This window comes from Odontesthes bonariensis, chromosome 22 (assembly GCF_027942865.1).
Source record: "Odontesthes bonariensis isolate fOdoBon6 chromosome 22, fOdoBon6.hap1, whole genome shotgun sequence".
Lineage (NCBI taxonomy): Eukaryota > Metazoa > Chordata > Actinopteri > Atheriniformes > Atherinopsidae > Odontesthes > Odontesthes bonariensis.
This window is the reverse complement of record NC_134527.1, coordinates 3,807,140-3,828,432: the sequence shown is the minus strand read 5'-3', so window position 1 is coordinate 3,828,432 and position 21,293 is coordinate 3,807,140. Positions and strand designations below refer to the sequence as shown.

General features: G+C 41.7%; 1 protein-coding gene across 5 annotated transcripts in view; it reads right to left on the bottom strand.

The window, feature by feature from the left end:
- Positions 1–1,382: 1,382 nt before the first annotated feature.
- The window catches only part of tcf4 (transcription factor 4), a 297,188-nt gene continuing 277,277 nt past the window's right edge, over positions 1,383–21,293 (bottom strand). For 4 of the 5 annotated variants that reach the window (XM_075456124.1, XM_075456125.1, XM_075456128.1 and 1 more), the window contains 5 exons: positions 20,228–20,357; positions 14,302–14,455; positions 10,816–11,045; positions 9,745–9,895; positions 1,383–7,086 (listed from right to left, as the gene is read on the bottom strand). In XM_075456124.1, the coding sequence (XP_075312239.1) occupies positions 7,038–7,086; positions 9,745–9,895; positions 10,816–11,045; positions 14,302–14,455; positions 20,228–20,357 (714 nt within the window). In that variant the 3' untranslated portion in view covers positions 1,383–7,037. Of the gene's footprint in view, positions 7,087–9,709; positions 9,896–10,815; positions 11,046–14,301; positions 14,456–20,227; positions 20,358–21,293 lie in introns of all 5 variants that reach the window. The other variant, XM_075456126.1, reaches the window with a different exon arrangement.

Genomic DNA, 21,293 nt, shown 5'->3' with positions numbered 1-21,293 from the left:
TAGATTGGCGGCTCGGGGAGATGTCGAGCTAATCGGGAACAGTGTGGTTGGGCTAATGAGACCGAAACCTGTCTTCCAATTCATTGCATTTTTTTTGTTGTAGAAGTATCGGCAAGTACTCAGATCCAAGTATCGTATCGGTTTGAAAAAAAGAGGTATCGCTGCATTCCAACACGCTTGCCTTCTTAGGAAATAAGAGGGCGAGTAGCGGCTAGGTGCTGCTGATCAAATGCATTTGATTAACTGATCATCAGGAGCTGTGAGCACCTCCATAAAATCCGACGTTTTGGCGGTTTGCTGGTCTGGAGCATTCAGGTGTGCGGAAGGTTTACAAATCTGAACCAACCACAAGACGTCTGAAACAATGTTCTTTGGCCAGATAGGACCAAAATGAAGACGTCTGTCACAATGCAAAACGCCCTGTTTCATGAAAAACGTTAATTTTCCATTAATTACTTCATCTTATTCATGGTCACGGGGGGCTGGAGCCTATCCCACTTACTGCAAGTCCATCACAGGGATAACACAGAAATTTTGCCAATTAACCCGATTTAATCTAAATCAGGAACCTTTTACTGCGAGGTGACAGCGCTACCCAACACACCACATACTAAATGTTAAGCACGGTGGTGGAGGGCTGAGGATTTGGGCTTAAGAAGCAAACAACGCGATAGAGAATGCTCCGTTGGGCATCGAGTTTGTGCAACAAGCAGCTCATCACAGACCAAATGTAGAGGGACGTAGCTTCATCTGGCTCTGCGTTCTCCATCTTTCTCCAATGCCTGAGTTTGTTGTTGTTGTTGGTGGTGAAGAGGTCAACAGGAAGTGGCTCTATTAGCAACAGCTGGAATGGGTACAGCGCCACCTATCATACCGGGGTATGACACGCTTTGTGCCTCTGATCCCATTCATTCACCGCCAGATATCCAAGGAGAATTACTCTTGCTCAAATAAGGAGCAGAACCCAACTATAGCTGTAATCAAATTAATCTCAACATGTAGACCCACTGAATGATGTGAGACTGATAACGTCACACAAAATGGTCACTTCAAGGTTTTTGCGGTTTTATTAGATCAATATTGATTAAGGTGTAAGATACGATGTGTTGTTGTTCAACTGAAGTCGTGTTTACCAAATTTTAAAAGCCGACATAGACTTTCTTTTTTTTTTTTATAATGATGTCCTCTATGGGAAATAATGGAAATAATGTGTTTTATTTAAAAAACTCTGGTGTGCAAATAGACTTTCAGACGTGTGGTGCTGATGACGTCGGTCAGCTCTGATCACGAATGCACCTGAACCTTTATTCATGTTTGAAGCTGTAAGAAAGACCAATTTGTAGTTAAAACAAAAAAAAGAAAAGAAAAAGGACAGCCGCGGCCATTTTGAATTCAACTCATTATTGCAGTTAAACTGGTACAGAGTAACAGATTACAAAGCTCATGGCACAGTCACTGAAAAAGAGAAATGAGGTGTGTATGTACAACAAGGAGGAAAAAGAAAAGCAGTTAACAATTTGGCTAATAGAAACACCAGGGGTAACATAAAAATGAGGATACTGTAATTTGGGAGATGACTTGATTATACAACAAAGAGAAAACATGAAATGAAACATTGCAAAAATAACATTACTTAAAAAATACAATTAGCACTTACAACTGACAGATCCAACCCTAGTGTTTGACCTAGGTCCGAGTCAGAGCAGCTTTTCCTTTTCACAAAAAGCTCAATTTTAATGGCAAACACTAAAAACTTGACCGAAACCGCCAAGCACGCGATCTGATTTCTTTTTTTTGGGGAAATAGCTGAAGAGATTGTTTGCGGACGACCAGCTCCTTTCTACGAGCAACACTCCAATCTTTTCTAACATGTTCATATATTAATTTTGAATGAGGTGCCGAGAGTTTTTCCTCCGATCAACATTTACACTCCACCCCGAAGGAAATAAAAGCGCAGGAGTCCGAGCCGACCCACAGCCACCAGGGGGCGCCAAGGTTAGTCACACTCTTTGGATACCGCAACGAAGAATTTTTCGTAATTTGTCTAAATTTCGATGCACTAAAACAGAAGTTGTTACCACAAACTTTCAAACGTTGTGACAGATTTTGTTATTGCAAAAAAAATCCCAAAAAACTGACGCGATCCTTAAAAAAAAAAAAAAAAAAAAGCTTTTTTCTCCTTTCTATTCAATTTTCAATTTCTTTTTTTTACGTTTTATTTAAATAAATCGTCCACATGGCGCAGATAACGGCTCACGTCGGCTCTGATACACGTGATGCGATGTGCAAGCTAAGACAACAGTTTGACTTACACCTCAGATGGTCGGCAACCGAAACCATGAACACGACCGAGCACCACCGATCAAAACTAAAAGTCGGCACCTGGCTACTGCGACCAGACAAATACAACCTCACGAAAAAAACCACGTTCATTGTGTCTCAGTGGCAAATCTTCACCCCACGGAAAATGGCTGACTATTTACACGTATCTCTGTAAAAAGTACAACTAAAACTGGTAATGTTATGAGTCGTGGAGAATTCAACGAACTTTTACGAAGTCTGATTCCTCAGTCGAACCCTCAGAAATGTCCCTGACAGATATAAACATAATAATGAAAAATAAAAAAAAAAGCTTTTGAACTCTTGACCTCACTACATTTTCAATGTGACACATTTTTTCAACACACACTGAATTTTACTCTTTCATCTTTTAACAAAAAAAACAAACAAAGAAAAAAAACAAAAAAACAAAGGATACAACATATTTCTAAAACACAAAATAACAACAGTCTACATGTAAAAATATAACTTTTACATACACAATTTTAAAATAATGGTAAAGTTTGCCATTTTGTTGCATACAATTTACAAACGTCTGTGTGTTGTTGCCTCGGATCGATAGCGGTGAACGGAGCCGATGGCGTCTCCGGTCTGTTTTTTCTTTTTTGCTTTTTTTAGTCCTGCGTGGGGTGCCGAACTGGTCAGAAGGTGTCGTCATGACAACAACAGCGAACACAAGGAAGTCAGTTGAAAATTTAGAACATCGAGGGGCCTCGCCAGCTTTGATCAGTTCAGTCTTTGACAAAAAATCACTCCTCCCCAAGCAACTGATAATAACAATAAAAAAAATAACAGAAACGGCACCCTCGTTATATATTGTATATATTTTTGTACATTTATATATAGATTGATTTATTCAAATAGATTCTTTTCCAGTTTCCGTGCCGTCCTGCTGAATGTTTGGGATCTTAAACGCATGGAAATGAACACCAACAGAGAACAGCGCCGTCGGGTAGCAAATTGTGTTGTTTGATTTCTTTCTTCTTCTTTTTTTTTTTTTTTAAATTCTTTTGTTTATTTTTTCTTTTATTTATTTCTTCTTTTTTTTTTTTTTTTGGACATTTTCTGTATTTGACATGTAAACCAGAACAGACAAAAAAAGTAATAAGAGAAAAGATTCTTCTTTAAAAAAAGAGAGCAAGAAGAGAGGAAAAGAACTGTTTTACAACATACGACCACACACTTAGTACTGAAGACTACATTGGCTTATAGACAAGCCGATCAAATATTGATAAAAGGCTGATAAGCTATAATACAAGAAGAGACGCATTGTTCACCATGGAAACAGGGTTGGGGCTTGGAATAGGAAAGTGGGGTTGGGGTATGGAGGACTTGGAGGGATGGGGAGGACCTGGATGGGGCTAAGTCAAGCGTCCGTCCCGTTGGCTCGGAGCCAGAACACGCTGTCTACTTACATATAAGTGTACAGTAGATTAAATACAGTTTACTTTTTTTTTTTAATCCAAAAAATACTTTTTTTTTTCCTTTTTAGCTTTTTTTAAATTCCCAGGTCTGGAAAAAACCTGACTGCATAGAACCTAACGACTAAGAACAGGTTTCCCTAAGCTTGCATCCTATTAAAAGACCAGGTAAATGTCCTCCTCTGGCAACTCGAATGATATGAACTCTAAAAAGGCACATTGGTAGAAGTGTGAATGTTCAAATTGCATCTGTGGGAGTGCTTAGGTGGGGCAAGAGGTTCGGGAGAGGGCCTAGGGCTCGGCTTCAGGGCTCATAAGGCTAGTGTCAGTAGAGAACTGGGATGGGGTCAAACATAGGTCTGGGTTGAGAGGGGTTCAAAGCGAGGTGAAGGGGGGCTTCCAGATTGACACCAGGCAACTGTAAATGTTCTCGCAGTCAGTCCAAACAGTCTTGATTGATGCTGGAGGGTAGAGGTTGTTCTTTTTGACCTGTTTGTTCCAGCTTAAAAACACCTACCGCATAAACCTGATAAAGTATCGCGCTGACTAAGGACGCCGCTGGTTGGGCTCCTCCGTTGGACTTTCCTCAGATATAATGAACTGATCCGGGTTAACTTGGATGAATTTACGGGGAGATCGGGCCCAAATGGTGGCCCACGTCTGGCTCGTCCTGCTGCTGAACTCGTTGGGCTGATTTTGGGGTCAACAATGAAGTCTAAAAGTCTAAAGGGGATCCTTATGCTACTCTGCTCTGTGTTAATGTGCCTACCGATGCCTACCGATGCCTACCTGTGCCTACCGATGCTTACCGGTGCCTATCGGTGCCTACCGATGCCTACCGATGCTTACAGATGCCTACCGATGCTTACAGATGCCTACCGATGCTTACCGATGCCTACCGGCGCCTACCGATGCTTATCGGTGCCTATCGGTGCCTACCGATGCCTACCTGTGCCTACCGATGCCTACCTGTGGCTACCGATGCTTACCGGTGCCTATCGGTGCCTACCGATGCCTACCGATGCTTACAGATGCCTACCGATGCTTACCGATGCCTACCGATGCTTACCGATGCCTACCGGCGCCTACCGATGCTTATCGGTGCCTATCGGTGCCTACCGATGCCTACCTGTGGCTACCGATGCTTACCGGTGCCTATCGGTGCCTACCGGTGCCTACCGGTGCCTACCGGTGCCTACCGATGCCTACCGATACCTACCGATGCCTACCGATGCTTACCGATGCCTATCGGTGCCTACCGATGCCTACCGATGCTTACCGATGCTTACCAGTGCCTACTGATGCTTACCGATGCCTACCGATGCCTACGGAAGCTTACCGGTGCTTACCGGTGCCTACCGATGCGGAACACACTTATTGTAAGTCGCTTTGGATAAAAGCAAAATGGCCGTAATGTAATGTAATGTAATGCTGCTCTCAGCTGCTGGTCACTACTGCTGGGAGGTTTCCTCAGTCCACCAGAGCCAGACGCTCCACCTCTGACCGGGAATAACTCTCTAGGATCCGCAGGAACCCCGGATTGGACCTGACAGCCCAAAGGGGCTGGTTATCGCTGCGACACAATCAGGAAAGGAATCGAAAGGCAAAGACGAACACCTCCGGTGTCAACCGAAAGCCCCCCCTCATCAACGGTGACGGTGCGTTGGCAGGGGTGAGGTCTGAGTTGGAGTTGGAGGTTTATGGTTATAATCTGCCGGACACTAAAATCAGGGAAACGATCCAACACAGGAATGCTTTGACCTCTGCTGCCCCTCCCCTCCCCTCCCCTCACCCCCATGATTGTTCCCTTGCTTTTCCCCTGCAGCGCCATCATCAGTTGGATCTCCGGACTCTGGTTTTCCTCCTCCACCCCTCCGTGACTTCGCCGGCCTTCACTCGGGGAATGTGCTAAACCTGGAAAGTGATTCACTCGGGCGTTCGGTCCAGAGCTGAGCCACGTGTCAACTATCCGGCCTCAAACTCTGTCCCAGAAAGAATTGGAAACCTTTCCATCTATGAGAAAAGCCTTTTTCCTGCTTTTCTATCGCACCATCTCCACCTTCAGTTGTTCCAAACTCCATCGTCCCTCCGGAGTCTCTCGCTGATTCACTGATTATTGACTCAATGATTGATTTTCCAAGAACTCTCTTCCTCCCGTTTGGGAACTGACGTCCAAGCTTTTAGCACTCGTGTTCACACTACAAAGACATGAGTTTGTACAGGTTTGCAGAGTGAAGAAAGTCAAACGTGGCGAACAGCACGACGTACAAATAACAGACGCAAACCTCGCCGCTCGGATCGGTTTTACAACGTTTGCACTCGGGCTGGGAATGTGCTAGAAAAGGAGAGCAAGTCGACCTCGACACCTATGATAGTCGAGCGTTTGTGAAAGTTTTCCTTCACATCTCTGCAGTCCAGGCGCGTCAGAGAAGCAGAGTGGGGTCGCCGGGCAGATTTCGCCTCCTAATCTCTTCTTCTACTGTGTGTAAAAAGGTGTGTAAGTGTGGAAATATTTCCCCCCGTTTTTTTTTTTTTGTCTGCTTTCTGTGTGCATCTCTCTGACTTTGCATCCAAGAGGAGATCAGGCACGGCTTCAATCCACAGTGTGGCGTTAAGATTGCCATTCAGTCAGCGAGGCGCCGCGGCGGCGGGCAGCTGCGCAACGATGCGTTAAAAAAAAATCTCTTTAAACACTTTGTGATATGTTTTTGTTCCGTTCCGAACGTCCCTCCCCAACCCTGACCTTCCTCACTGCCCGTGTCAAGTTGCACTTTTAAACAAGTCATTTTTTTTTCCTTTTTTCATATATATATATATATATATATATATATATATTTTTTCAACTATATATATTTATATAGAACCTTTTTGTTCTTTAAAACTGGGAATGCTGATAAAACATGTAGTACAAGAAGGAGAGTTTCCTGGATGAAGTGATTCCAAACAACTTTTGTCCGTTTCTGTCACTTTGTATCAAAAGCTGCCACTTCGTTCGTAAGCGGCCGCGCGGCGGCGGCGGCGGCCGTTTTAAACGTCTCCACAAAGAAGCATCCGGTTCACTTCAGCCGGAGGAGCAGAGCGGCGACAGTAGCCGCCGCCCCGCAGGTCGAGTTCTCCACAGACGAAGAGGACGATGGCGAAGAGGAGGGTCGACGGATGAGAGGAGAGACGGAGGCTGATCTGATTGGTCAGGCCGAAATTCCAGAGAAACTGATTGGTCAGGCTGAAGCAACGACGGGTTTGTTCGATCGCCAGGTGGTTGTCGTGGAAACGCCGTCAGAGGAAGTGGTCACTCATCATCTTGATGAACTCTGGCACCTTGGACCTGGTGAGAAAATCAAGAGAAAATAGAGACAGCGTCGGAAAGGAGGGAAGGTCACGAACAACACAAACACGGAAAAGAAGAAGAGGGTAAGTCCCGAGAGCCTTTGGCGGCGGCGGGCTCGAAGGGGGCGGGGCTTCAGTGGGGTTGAGAACAGACACAAATGTGTAGATGACAGATTTTTTACATCATCTCTGACTATAACTGGAAAAATCATGCAATTCTGATCTTTTTTTTGTTGTTTTTTCACTGCTGAACGCCATCTTCTGAAACACGGATGCTGGGAACAGGAAGTATAAGTATAAGTATAAGTGTAAGTATATAATATGATATTACGGCCATTTTGCAGACGCTTTTACAATAAGTGTGTTCCACACCGGTGCCTACCGATGCCTACCGATGCCTACCGGTGCCTACCGGTGCCTACCGATGCCTATCGGTGCCTACCGGTGCCTACCGGTGCCTACCGGTGCCTACCGGTGCCTACCGGTGCCTACCGATGCCTACCGGTGCCTACCGGTGCCTACCGGTGCCTACCGGTGCCTACCGATGCCTATTGGTGCCTACCGGTGCCTACCGGTGCCTACCGGTGCCTACCGATGTGGAACACACTTATTGTAAAAGCGTCTGAAACACGGATGCTGGGAACAGGAAGTACAAGACGAGGAAGACGCAAAGAGCCAGCGCCACGGAGCGACATGCAAACACATAAAACACAGTCTGACCGCAGAGGAGAACAGGACAAACACCCACAGTCACACGTTAAAAAATCACACTTTCTGCCAATCTGTTGTTAAGATGTACCCAGGCCAGACGGAAACCAGCTCATGTTCGTGGCTTCTGTTTTCAGCCAACTTCAACATCGTGGGCTCGGCCGCGTTTTAGCGGCCACGAGCCCACGGATGCGCGTCGACAGATTCGTTCAACTGAAAAGGACGGCTTCACCCGTGTCACATATGCACATGCTGTCTGTGTAAGTTTTAACCATTCGGTCACGTATGGCGGTCCTTTACAGACCCACGTGGAAGCTTTTTTTCAGCTGACTCAGCAGCTAGAATCTGCGTTGGATGGTGCGTCTCATCTGGTTTAGTCATAATCAGCCAAAAAAAAAATATGAAGAAATGTAAATATAAAGTGAAGCTAAAGATTACACTGGAAAAAAAATCTAAATCTTACCAAGTATTTTTGTCACATTGAGTATCTCATTACACTTAATATAAGACACAACTGCCTAACTAGTGCCATTTCAGCCAGATATAGGGACTTGTTTTAATACAATACATCTGGAATATCTTGTTAAATGAAAAAGTCTTGAAAACATATTGTTTTGAGTCATATTTCACATGAAACAAGCTTTTTTTTCATTTGAAGAGGTTTTTAAGCTAATTTCAAGATCACTTTTATCTCAAATGTCCTAAATATCACATCTTATTTCAAGAAATCTTGACAAGCCGATTTTCACTAGTTCCATTGGCAGATGTTTTTGCTTATTTCAAGCGAAAACATCTCGTATTTGTTGTTTTTTTTAACTTATTTTTGATGGGGCATTTCTTCCAGTGTAGAAGTGTTTAGGTTGAATAATCTGCATAAAGCGTACACTTTTTTACTAAAAGTGTGTCTGTTGGACCCTAAACTTTTTTTGTTGAGCATATACCCAGAGAAACATAAATATAGTAGGAGTGAGCGGGCATTTATGGACCTCAGCTTGCTTTATGCCAAGAAATGTGTTGCATTATTGTGGAAAAAGATCTGTAGACAGAGTACTACTTAGTGGATAAGACAGATGTTAGCAAGCCTTCCATTAGAGAGAATAACTTACATATTAAAGGCTAAACGGCAATTATTTGAAGACATGTGGAGCATCAGCTACATTAAGGACTTGGATTTAATAGATGAAGAAGTGGATGACTAATCCTTGTGGGCAATGCAGACCCTGACCTTGTAAGATTTGTATGTTTTCTCTATATTTGTGTCTTATTTTGCATTTATTAATAATACTTGTTTGTATATAGATTATCACCTTGGTTAACAGGACTTAAATTCATTTTACATTTTAATTTCAGTAAAATATCTCACTTTCAATATTGTATGTTTTTTAAAAAACGAATATATATAATATAACATCCTTGTTTTGAGTGTTATGTTTTGTTTTACTTTTACTCGTCTTTAAACAAATGCAGCGACTTTTTGTATGGAAGTTGAATGAAGATATACAAATGTAAAAGCTGTATGTAAAAGTGTTAAAAACTGAAAATAAAAATAATGTGGCAAAAAAAAAGTGTCTGTTCCTGATCAGACTACCCACGATGCAGCGGTTTTTAACACGAACTCTGAGAGAGGGTGAGATTTCAGATGATCCGGTTGGATTTCAAATGGTTAAAAAGTACAGAGACGGGACATGGGTGATATGAGACAGCCGATGGACAAATGATCCCTCTTTTTTTTTTATCGTTTTGGACATGTTTTCACCCTGAAAACAGAAACTTCCTGTAACGGTTTATTTACTGGAAGCCATAAACACAAGAATTGACTTGAGTCTACTGGAGTTTTCTGGCCTGTCAGAATGATTCTTCGGTTCGAGTTGAAGGTACAACAGCAGATTAGTGGATAAGTGAAATCTTCTGACCATTCAGGGGGGGAGGAGACGTTGCTGCGTTTTACATTTGTCCCAGGGGGTTCGGTCCGTCGCCCATGACGGCGGCGGCGGCGTGGTGCGCGGCGGCCAGCGAGAGAGGGGTCCCGTCTGACGTCACGGTGACCTTCTCCTCCTCGCGGCGCTTCAGGCAGGCCGCTTTGGGGTTCAGGTTTCGCTCTGGAAGGAGACAGAAAGAGGAAGAAACTTTAATCTCCAGCTTGATGGAACACCATCAACAGGTGCTCCTGCCGCCCTCTGCTGGAGCTCCTCGGACACTACGGCTGTGTTCGAAACAGAATATTTCACCTGCTACTCCTACTACTCATACTGACTTTTTTTCCCGGATGCATACTAGACTCTCCGAAATGTTGGGTATGCATCATGAGGTTACTACTCATACTCAAACTACCCAAGATGCAACGTAACGTGACGTCGCCGATCGACATTTCCTGTCAAAACGGCAGTTTCAAGCTAGCTACAACGAGGGTAGGTTCACTTCCTGTTTTCAAAACAAAAGCACCAATTGGATGGTAATGGCTTTCCCTATGATAAAAGGCAACGGGTATTTTATTTTGTGAAAATAACAGGAAGTGCGTTGCTCACTACGGCTAGCTTTAGTAGCACCGAATTCGTGGGAACAAAATTGTAAATAGCCGGTATTTTGTCAGGTTTTCAACACGTTGGGGATCTAAACGACTACTTTCTCTCCTGAAAATGTTTCAAATGTTGCTAAAGTTTACAGAGTTTAGAGCTTAAGAGAAATCAGCTTCAGGCCGGCTGATTTCGGCTCGGGCAGGAGCGAAATGCATTGTGGGTAAATGCTCTGCATACTGTCTGATCGGTGAGTATGCAGTATGGAAGTATGTAGTATGTAGTATGTAGTATGTAGTATGCAGTATGCAGTATGTAGTATGCAGTATGTAGTATGTAGTATGCAGTATGCAGTATGGAAGTATGTAGTATGCAGTATGCAGTATGTAGTATGCAGTATGTAGTATGTAGTATGCAGTATGCAGTATGGAAGTATGTAGTATGCGGTTTCGAACACAGCCTACATCTACATGTACATTTCAGGCGTCGTCTGCATAGAAACCGACCTCGGACTTGCTGCTCCAGGCTGAGGATGACGGCCACGGCCTGGTGCAGGATCAGCAGCTTGGTCTGCGGTTTGTCGCTCTTCAGGTGCAGCTGCACCATCCTGCCCAGCTCCTTGAACGCCTCGTTGATGTCGCGGACGCGCAGGCGCTCCCGGGCGTTGTTGGCCATCCTCCGCTCCCTCTCTCTCTCCATCTTCTGCTCCGGGGACAAGTCCTCGTCATCGTTGTTGCTGGAGGGAGAAATCGGGAAGAGCGATGGAAAGGGGGGGTGGGGGGAGAGCAGGAGGAGGAGGATGAAGGCTTCTGCAGGCTTGTACCAGCTGACATGTTAAAGTGAGAGAACGGCAGCAGGGTTTGGGAAGATACCGTAGCTGTAGTGTTGTTTTAATTTGATGCATCTGAGTACAAACGGATCAAAAACATTGAAATCTTTCTGAGGCTTTTTTTTTTTGTTTGTTTTGTTTACTTAATTTCATAATCTCAGCTTCGATCATTCAGCAAAATAAGTTGATATTTGAACCGATCTGCCTCATAAGTCTTATTTCTGACCTGGGCCTCTTCAAATCTAGGCTAAAAACCTACTTATTTAGGATGGCTTTTAATACCCAGTATGACGACACTTTTATCTTATTTTATTTTGTTGTATTTTATTGCTTTCACTGTTCTTTTATTTGTTTTTACTTATTCTTCTCTTTATTTATTACCTGCTGTAAAGCACTTTGGTACACCGTAAGGATTGTCTGTAAAGGGCTGTATAAATAAAGTACATTTACATAAGTGTGTAAACTTCTGACAGACACAGATCCTGTTTATACCTCCCTGAATCCTCTTTTCTATCAGATCATCAGGTTATTATTCATTCATCATTAATCATGAATGTGAATGAATTTACAACAACGACGGGATGTTAAGACCAACAAACTTAAAGGGGAAGTTCGTTTTTTTTCAACCTGGACCTTATTTCTGGCATCAAATACGTACTCAATATTAGGTGTAGAAAGCCCCCGATAACAACAACAGGGCAGCTCTGAGCTAACAGTGCAATAGTACGCGTTCATTCATTCATTGGTCTTAAAGTATTGGTGAAATAAAGACAGATAACGCCTTATTTAGAGGCTGTATTGTCTCTGCCCTGTTCTCTCCCGTTATATGGATATACGCCGATCTCCAGTGATCTAAATATCTTCCGAAGGACGCCGACTTTCACCAAACTGTTATCGGTGAGTAGATCAAATAATAAAATTAAAGTCTTACCAAGTATATTTGTCTCATTTCTAGTCAAAATATCTCATTACACTTAATATAAGACACAACTGCCTAACAAGTACTATTTCAGCCAGATATAGGGACTTGTTTTAAGACAATACATCTGGAATATCTTGTTAAATGAAAAAGTCTTGAAAACATCTTGTTTTGAGTCACATATCACATGAAACAAGCTTTTTTTTACATTTGAAGAGGTTTTTAAGCTAATTTCAAGGTCACTTTTAACTCAAAAGTCCTAAATATCACATTTTATTTCAAGAAATCTTGACAAGCCGATTTTCACTAGTTCCATTGGCAGATTTTTTGGCTTATTTCAAGCAAAAAACATCCTGTATTTGTTGCTTTTTTTCCCTGTGAATGAAATCCCTTTTTCATCACAGCAGCCTCAGACTGGGAGATGTTTTTTGTTTTTCTTATCATACTGCAATACTTTCCCAAACCCTGCGACACGGCAAGGGCAACAGTTTCTATTCAAGATCCTTATGGACACTTCTAAAAGCATTTGCATCATTATCATCATCATGGCCGCCACCATCATGTACAAATTCTGGGTTTGGGATCCAAATGGTTCAGATTGCAGTCGTCCTCCAGGTAAAAAAGGAGGAATGAAGGCTGTTTAGCTGCATCCAAAGTGGGAAAACCAACAGAAAACTTAAGAACTTGCTCAGGTGATTTAAATCTACTGAGTGGGTTTAACGTCTTTTGGCTCATTTTAACAACCTTTTTGAAGGATATCTTGCCAAAAAACAAGCCCAGTTGGTGTTGGTTTTCCAGCCCCGAGGCAGAGAGACGGCGTTTCGTTGGGAATATTGACGGTGGGCTCTACTCTGTTGTGTGAGAAGCAGTTAAAACCAGGCTCAAGGCCATGGAGAGACGGCTGGGATCAAGCAGGAGCCGCGTGTCCACCAGGAACCCCCGTTTCTCTATTTAAATACTGCTGCCTCAGCTGGACGCCAGCAGCTGTGTGCAGAACGGGAGACGCCTGGTGTGCACAGGAGCTCTGAGTAAAAGTTTGATGAATTTAGCTGCTTCTCATCACACTTGATCACTTCATCAAAGTCCAGCGGCTGGTTCCCAAAACCCTCACAGCTCTGAGTCCTTTACAGTGTTATTTCTAAGCAGAAATGACCCGTCTTTGCTGTGTTACGGCATTTCTTTTCAGTTCCAGATGGATTACACTGGAAAAAATGCCCCTCCAAAAATAAGTAAGAAAAACAACAAATAAAAGACGTTTTTGCTTGAAATAAGCAAAAAATCTGCCAATGGAACTAGTGAAAATCGGCTTGTCAAGATTTCTTGAAATAAGATGTGATATTTAGGACTTTTGAGATAAAAGTGATCTTGAAATTAGCTTAAAAACCTCTTCAAATGAAAAAAAAAGCTTGTTTCATATGAAATTCGACTCAAAACAATTTGTTTTCAAGACTTTTTCATTTAACAAGATATTCCAGATGTATTGTCTTCAAACAAGTCCCTATATCTGGCTGAAATGGTGCTTGTTAGGCAGTTGTGTCTTATATTAAGTGTAATGAGATATTTTAACTAGAAATGAAACAAATATACTTGGTAAGACTTTGATTTTTTCCAGTGTAAAGTAATTCTATAGGCTGTAATAATGGAAAAAATCAAAGTCTTACCAAGTATATTTGTCTCTTTTCTAGTTAAAATATCTCATTACACTTAATATAAGACACAACTGCCTAACAAGTACCATTTCAGCCAGATATAGGGACTTGTTTGAAGACAATACATCTGGAATATCTTGTTAAATGAAAAAGTCTTGAAAACAAATTGTTTTGAGTCGGATTTCATATGAAACAAGCTTTTTTTTTTACATTTGAAGAGGTTTTTAAGCTAATTTCAAGATCACTTTTATCTCAAAAGTCCCAAATATCACATCTTATTTCAAGAAATCTTGACAAGCCAATTTTCACTAGTTCCATTGGCAGATTTTTTTTTTGCTTATTTCAAGAAAAAACGTCTTTTATTTGTTGTTTTTCTTACTTATTTTTGGAGGGGCATTTTTTTCCAGTGTATTGTCTCTATGCTATGATAATCCTGACTCATCATGTCACCCGGAGACCTTTCTGTCCAGCAGTGACTCGCAGACCTAAGACGGACTCTGAGCATGGAGGTGTTTTGGGAAAGCTCACATCGCAGCCCAGCTGAGGGGTTTGATGAAAGCGAACGTCTGAAAGGCGGGGTTACCTAGATCTTGACCTCTCAACAGATTTAAGATCCTTGCTGTCCATGTCGTCCTTCTTGCCGTCCAGGTGCTTTGCGTCCTGAAGGAGGTTCTCGTCTCCCTCGTCCTCGGATTTGATCTCCGAGCTGACCGAGGAGGTGCTCTGGCCCTGCAGGCCTCCGGACAGAGCTGAGGGCGGGGGGGCAGAGGAGAGGATAGGTTCAAAGGTGCACAGAGAAAATGACATAAACTACAGGTAAGCTGGCTCCACCGTCTCTATGGTGTCAGGGGGCGGAGAAGGAGAAGGACGAACAGGAAGCAGTGGTTGGACACTGGAAAAAAATCTAAATCTTACCAAGTATATTTGTCTCATTGAGTATCTCATTACACTTAATATAAGACACAACTGCCTAACAAGCACCATTTCAGCCAGATATAGGGACTTGTTTGAAGACAATACATCTGGAATATGTTGTTGAATGAAAGTCTTGAAAACAAATTGTTTTGAGTCATATTTCACATGAAACAAGCTTTTTTTTTTTCATTTGAAGAGGTTTTTAAGCTAATTTCAAGATCACTTTTATCTCAAAAGTCCTAAATATCACATCTTATTTAAAAAAATCTTGACAAGCCGATTTACAATAGTTCCATTGGCAGATTTTTTGCTTATTTCAAGCAAAAACGTCTTTTATTTGCTGTTTTTTTACTTATTTTTGGAGGGGCATTTTTTTCCAGTGGAGACGCTCTTTATCAAAATCAAATCAAATCAAATTTATTTGTAGCACATTTCATGTCCAAAATAATTCAAAGTGCTTCACATAAATAAAAGCATTGCAGCAGGGAGTGTAAGAAGCATTAAAAATACATAAAAGAATATAAAGAGAAACAAATAAAATAATTGAAATGATTAAAAACAAGCAGATATGCATCATGAGGTTACTACTCATACTCAAACTACCCAAGATGCAATGTAACGTGACGTCGCCGATCGTCATTTCCTGTCAAAACGGCAGTTTCAAGCTAGCTACAACGAGGGTAGGTTCCCTTCCTGTTTTCAAAACAAAAGCACCAATTGTATCGTAATGGCTTTCCCTATGATAAAAGGCAACGGGTATTTTATTTTGTGAAAATAACCGGAAGTGCGTTGCTCACTGCGGCTAGCTTTAGTAGCGCCGAATTCGTGGGAACAAAATTGTAAACAGCCGGTATTTTGTCAGGTTTTCAACACGTTGGGGATCTAAACGACTACTTTCTCACCTGAAAATGTTTCAAATGTAGCTAAAGTTTACAGAGTTTAGACCTTAAGGGAAATCAGCTTCAGGCCGGCTGATTTCGGCTCGGGCAGGAGCGAAATGCATTGTGGGTAAACGCTCTGCATACTGTCTGATCGATGAGTATGCAGTATGGAAGTAGCCTCGGAGAAGTAGCTAAAATGGTTCCAGGAACTGAGGGCCGTGGTCCCTAGTTCCTGTATGTCCGAATGCGGGAAAAAACGTCCCCATTCCTGAAAAGTTTATAGGAACTGCAGAAGTTTCTTACAGTGGGAATGTGCCCATTGTCGCCTCGGATAAAAGCTTCTGCTATTAAGCATCAACAAAAAGTATCAAGTATAGAATAAAGGCCGGCGATCCCGAGGGGAAGCGTGGACACACCGATGTCAGGATGTGCTAAGCCCCCCCCCCATCATTCTGCCGACATGTTGGGCCCGGCTGAGCACGGCTTATTACCCAGCCAACCTCCAAGATGGCGGCCCGGCAGCGTTGTGGTGCCGGCGTAAAGCCTCTCCAGCCTTTGACTGTCTCTCCTCGGCTGAACAGAGCAGTCTTTATTCGACATCTGTATGGATCCGTCACTGGGCCACTGCCAGCATCTCAGTCAACACAAAACACTCCAGCACTCTGTTCTCAAACACACAAACACACACCCGTGTACACACGGCCAACTGTCGGCCATTTTGAATCTCCGTCTGCCTGACTGGAAGCATTCTGTGCGCAGCTTTGAGTGGCAGCCGTGTTTAGTTTGTGCGTCTCTTTATGTACAACCGGCTGTGTGTTTCTGCAGTGAAATAGATGTTAACCGTGATAAGAAACTTTGTTCTTCTGAACGTCTGACTAATAAAATGACACTGGTGGAGACTAACGCTAAATTTTGGGATTCTCCATCATTTCAAAGAAAGCTTTTCTTCTTCTTCTTCCTCTTCTTCTCCACACTCACGACCCCCATTCGGGTCTCGTGCTTTCTTAACATTCTGGCCATCTCTGCAGCTCTGAGCCAGCACCAGACGCCAAGAACTCAAAGCAAAGTCGAAGTCTGAGGCTAAATTAAGTACAAAATTACATTTATATATCAGTGAACTCCATTAGCTGCTGTCCAATCACAGCTGAGCGACATCTGACCCACAACAAGCCTGAAAGCTTTGCTTGTTTTGTGTCTTTTGTCACCTGAAACTCGCCTTTTTGCTGCTTTAGATCGTTTAAATGGAAAACATGCATATTAACCCTAATCCCTAATGGGGGACATTTTTCTCCACTTGGGGTGTACTTTCTCCTCTAATTTCACACTGGAGATAGTGATAATCATCATATTTGGTCCAGTTGTGCATCTTTGACTATTTTTTCGAATTTCAAACACACATCATAAACAATAAAATTTTTCATTGCGTCGAAAAAAAAACTCCTTAATTTCTGAAAAGGGACATTTTTGTCCCCTTTTAAAATGACCTAAAAACATCATATATTAATATTTTTTTCCATAAATCTTTTATTCTACTTCATTTCTGATCATAACTACCAAGTTTTCAATTATTTTTTAAAAAATTAACCCTTTAGATGCCAATTTGAACATTTTAGCCCAAATTTTAAGCCTTTAGGTGCCAGTATTTTCAAAATATGGAATGCAAAGTGGAATTATTGAGTAGGGAAAATTATGGTCTGGGATATGTTAATGATTAGCAACAATATTGATTTTTAGGGATTCTTTATTTTTTTTGTTATGGCTGATTTAAAAAATAAAAAAAACGCCTTAATTTCTGAAAAGGGACATTTTTTCCCCTTCTAAAATTATCCCCAAAATACCATATGTTAATATTTTCTTACACTTTTTTCCATAAATATTTTATTCCATTTCAGTTTTGATCATAACTACCAAGTTTTCAATTATTTTCAAAAAATGAACCCTTTAAATACCAGTGTATATGAGGTAAACACCAATTTCTGTTTAAACACACACAAAAACTGCTATATTTTCAATGTATGCAATGAAAAGTGAAATATTCTATGGGGGATAATTAGGTCTGGGATATGTCATTGATGAGCTACAACATTGATTTTTAGGGATTTTTAATTTTTTTGTTATGCCTGATTTAAAAAAACAAAAAACAAAACTCCTTAATTTCCGAAAAGGGACATTTGTGCCCCGTTCTAAAATGATCCCCAAAATACCGCATGTTAATATTTTTTCAACTTTTCTTTTTTCATAAATTTTTTCTTCCACTTCAGTTCTGATCATAACCAACCAAGTTTTCAATTATTTTCAAAGAATTAACCCTTTAGATGCCAATTTGAACTTTTTAGGCCAAATTTTAAGCCTTTAGGTGCCAGTATTTTCAAAATATTGAATGCAAAGTGGAATATTCTATGGGGGATTATTAGGTCTGGGATATGTCATTGATGAGCTACAACATCAGTTTTTACAGCTTTTTAGTTTTTCTGCAATGGCAGAGTACAGAAACGGCTCCCATAGACATCCATCTTATCAGAACTGAAGTGGAATAAAAGATCTATGAAAAAAAAATTAACACATGATGTCTTTAAGTTGTTTTAAAAGGGGACAAAAATTTCCCCTTTCATGAATTAAGTTGTGTTTTAAATCAGGTATGAGGGTTAAAGCATTAACAATGAGGGGATTCTTTTAAAACTCACTCATCTCTTAATGCTGAACATGAGTCTTACTGACTGAAGTCATTGTGAAAGTGACCCGTGAACATCTGTCCGTGCCTTTAAATGATATATTCATGACTCCGATGCACCAGTGGAGCTAAAACCTTCTTGAAAGAAGTCAAAATAAATCACCAACAAAGCACACAATCGATAAACTGTAACATCGATGTTAAAACATCACATTTCTTCTAAACTGAGAGAAGGAAACCACACTCTGCACTTATAATCCTGTCTCTGCTGCCAAGAACATTCTGATATATTTAATTTACAGCTCATACACACCCTTAGCCGAGTGTGTTTGAGGAAGGAACAGCTTCTCCTTCTTTTGCCAGAGTGTGTGCGTTTCTGTCCCTCTCACCTCATTACACACTTGGCTGGGGTCGCCGCTGGCTGAACTTTGCTGCCAGAAGACTCATTTTCAGCTTTTAAAAACAAGCTCTTGGCTAATTTGCTGAGCACTGAGCTCACATGCACTTTTCTTATTCATATCAACCGTGCGGCGTATTTGTTCACCCCCTTCATTAGGCGTCCTGCGGCTCAGGTGCTGAAGTGTTTCTGAACCCGATTCTCTCATTTACAGCTTATATTTCACACATTTGTCTCTATTTCTGTTGCTTTCCCGTCTTCCTCGGCTCTTTTGTTCGTCCTTCGTCATTCTTAAGCTTCACTTTCTGCTCTCAGTTCAGTTCAGTTCGGAGCTTTTTCTGGTAAAATTTGATTTGCAGAGCAGCTAACACAACAACCATAAATAGAACAGCGACTTAGAACGATGTCGCAGAGTTAAGCACAACCAAACTTGATTTGAACAATCCTAAACCAAGTAAGAGTATAAATATCAGAGCGCATAAAAGATGCCACAAGAACAGTGCATTTAACGATTTAAAGGGATAGTTTGCCTCTTTTGACATGAAGCTGTATAACATCCCATATCAGCAACATCATTTATGAACATCTTCTTACCCCCTGCTGCGTCCTGTGAGCAGAGTTCCAGCCTCGTTTTGGCGTTGACGAAAGTAGTTCTGGCTAGTTGGCTGGGGTTTAAAAAATAAAGCGTTTTGCTTCTCAGAACAATATGCGTTCAACAGAGTAATACATTTGCATCACAAAACCGTTCTCCAGGAAAAAGCTAGACCTCACAATCGCTTGGCCCTATTTTCTCTCCCTTCGTATCACTGCCTGCTGCCGACAGCCGCGCCTGTTACGGTGTTTGCTGCTCGGTCTGCACAGCAGGCAGTGATACGAAGGGAGAGAAAATAGGGCCAAGCGATTGTGAGGTCTGACTTTTTCCTGGAGAACCATTTTGTGATGCAAATGTTTTACTCTTTTGAACGAATATTGTTTTGAGAAGCAAGACGCTTTATTTTTTAAACCTCAGCCGGAACTACCTTCATCAACACCAAAACGAGGCTGGAACTCTGCTCACAGGACGCAGCAGGGGGTAAGAAGATGTTCAGAAATGATGTTGATGTCATACAGCTTCATGTCAAAAAAAAGCTACTAAAGCTAGCCGCAGTGAGCAACGCACTTCCGGTTATTTTCACAAAATAAAATACCTGTTGCCTTTTATCACAGGGAAAGCCATTAGGATACAATTGTTGCTTTTGTTTTGAAAACAGGAAGTGAACCTACCCTCGTTGTAGCTAGCTTGAAACTGCCGTTTTGACAGGAAATGACGATCGGCGACGTCACGTTACGTTGCATCTTGGGTAGTTTGAGTATGAGTAGTAACCTCATGATGCATACCCAACATTTCAGAGAATCTAGTATGCATCCGGGAACTTCTCGCTCACTCAAACTCACATACTAACTCAGAAAGTTAGTATGAGAAGTATACGGTTTCGAACACAGCCTTTGTGTGTTTGCATGAGTGGCACAGGTGCATGATGGGAAACCAGTCGGCGGATGTTGCGTAATAACTGCCTCTGGTACTTTTTCTTTCTCCTACATGTGTCTGATTGGAAGTGATCGTCTTCCAAAGGCCGGTTTAAAGCCTTGAGTGTCGGCGGGTGTGCCGGGGTCTCACCGCGGTAAGGGTCCGGCTGGCTGAGGTCCGGCGAGGTGGCCGACTGAACCGGCAGCTGAGGAACCGACACCTGACCGGCCATCGAATGTCCTCCACGCAAGCTGCCGCCGTCTTCTCTGTGAGAGCCCACCTGGGAACGGAGAGAGATTTGAGAGGTTTGACACAGCAAAGACTCGACATCCAACTCTGAGGCCTTAAAGAAGGCGTCACCCTGAGCAGCACGTGGCTCGGTGCCGGTTGGTGTCACAGAATAATTTATCATTTCATTCATTTTAGGATAATTTCAGATGCACTGGAAAAAAATTGAAATCTTACCAAGTATATTTTTCTCACTGAGTATCTCATTACACTTAATATAAGACACAACTGCCTAACAAGTACCATTTCAGCCAGATATAGGGACTTGTTTTAATACAATACATCTGGAATATCTTGTTAAGTGAAAAAGTCTTGAAAACAAATTGTTTTGAGTCACATTTTATATGAAACAAGCTTTTTTTTTCATTTGAAGAGGTTTTTAAGCTAATTTCAAGATCACTTTTATCTCAAAAGTCCTAAATATCACATTTTATTTCAAGAATTCTTGACAAGCCGATTTTCACTAGTTCCATAAGCAGATTTTTTTGCTTATTTCAAGCAAAAACGTCTCGTATTTGTTGTTTTTTTTTATTTATTCTAGGAGGGGCATTTTTTTCCAGTGTGTTTTAGCATTTAAAATGTATTTGTTTATTTCAAGGATAGCCCCGTGAGATGCATCATCTCATTTTCGAGGGGATCCTTACAAAAACATATATATAATCATCAGTAGTGTGAGATCATAATTAAAGGTAAGTCCAAAACAAGATACAAAACATTTAAAACACAAAAATACCCACAATCCCTCACACTTAATGCTCCCCCACGCCTAGCCATCCACCAACCAGTACCTATGCACACATGTACATAAATATTCTTACATACGATACAGTACAAACACACATTGTGTACACAACATCAAGGCATAAAGTAAAGCACAGTAGAGAAATATAAATATAAAAGGTATTCAAGGAGTCCAACAGAAAAACAA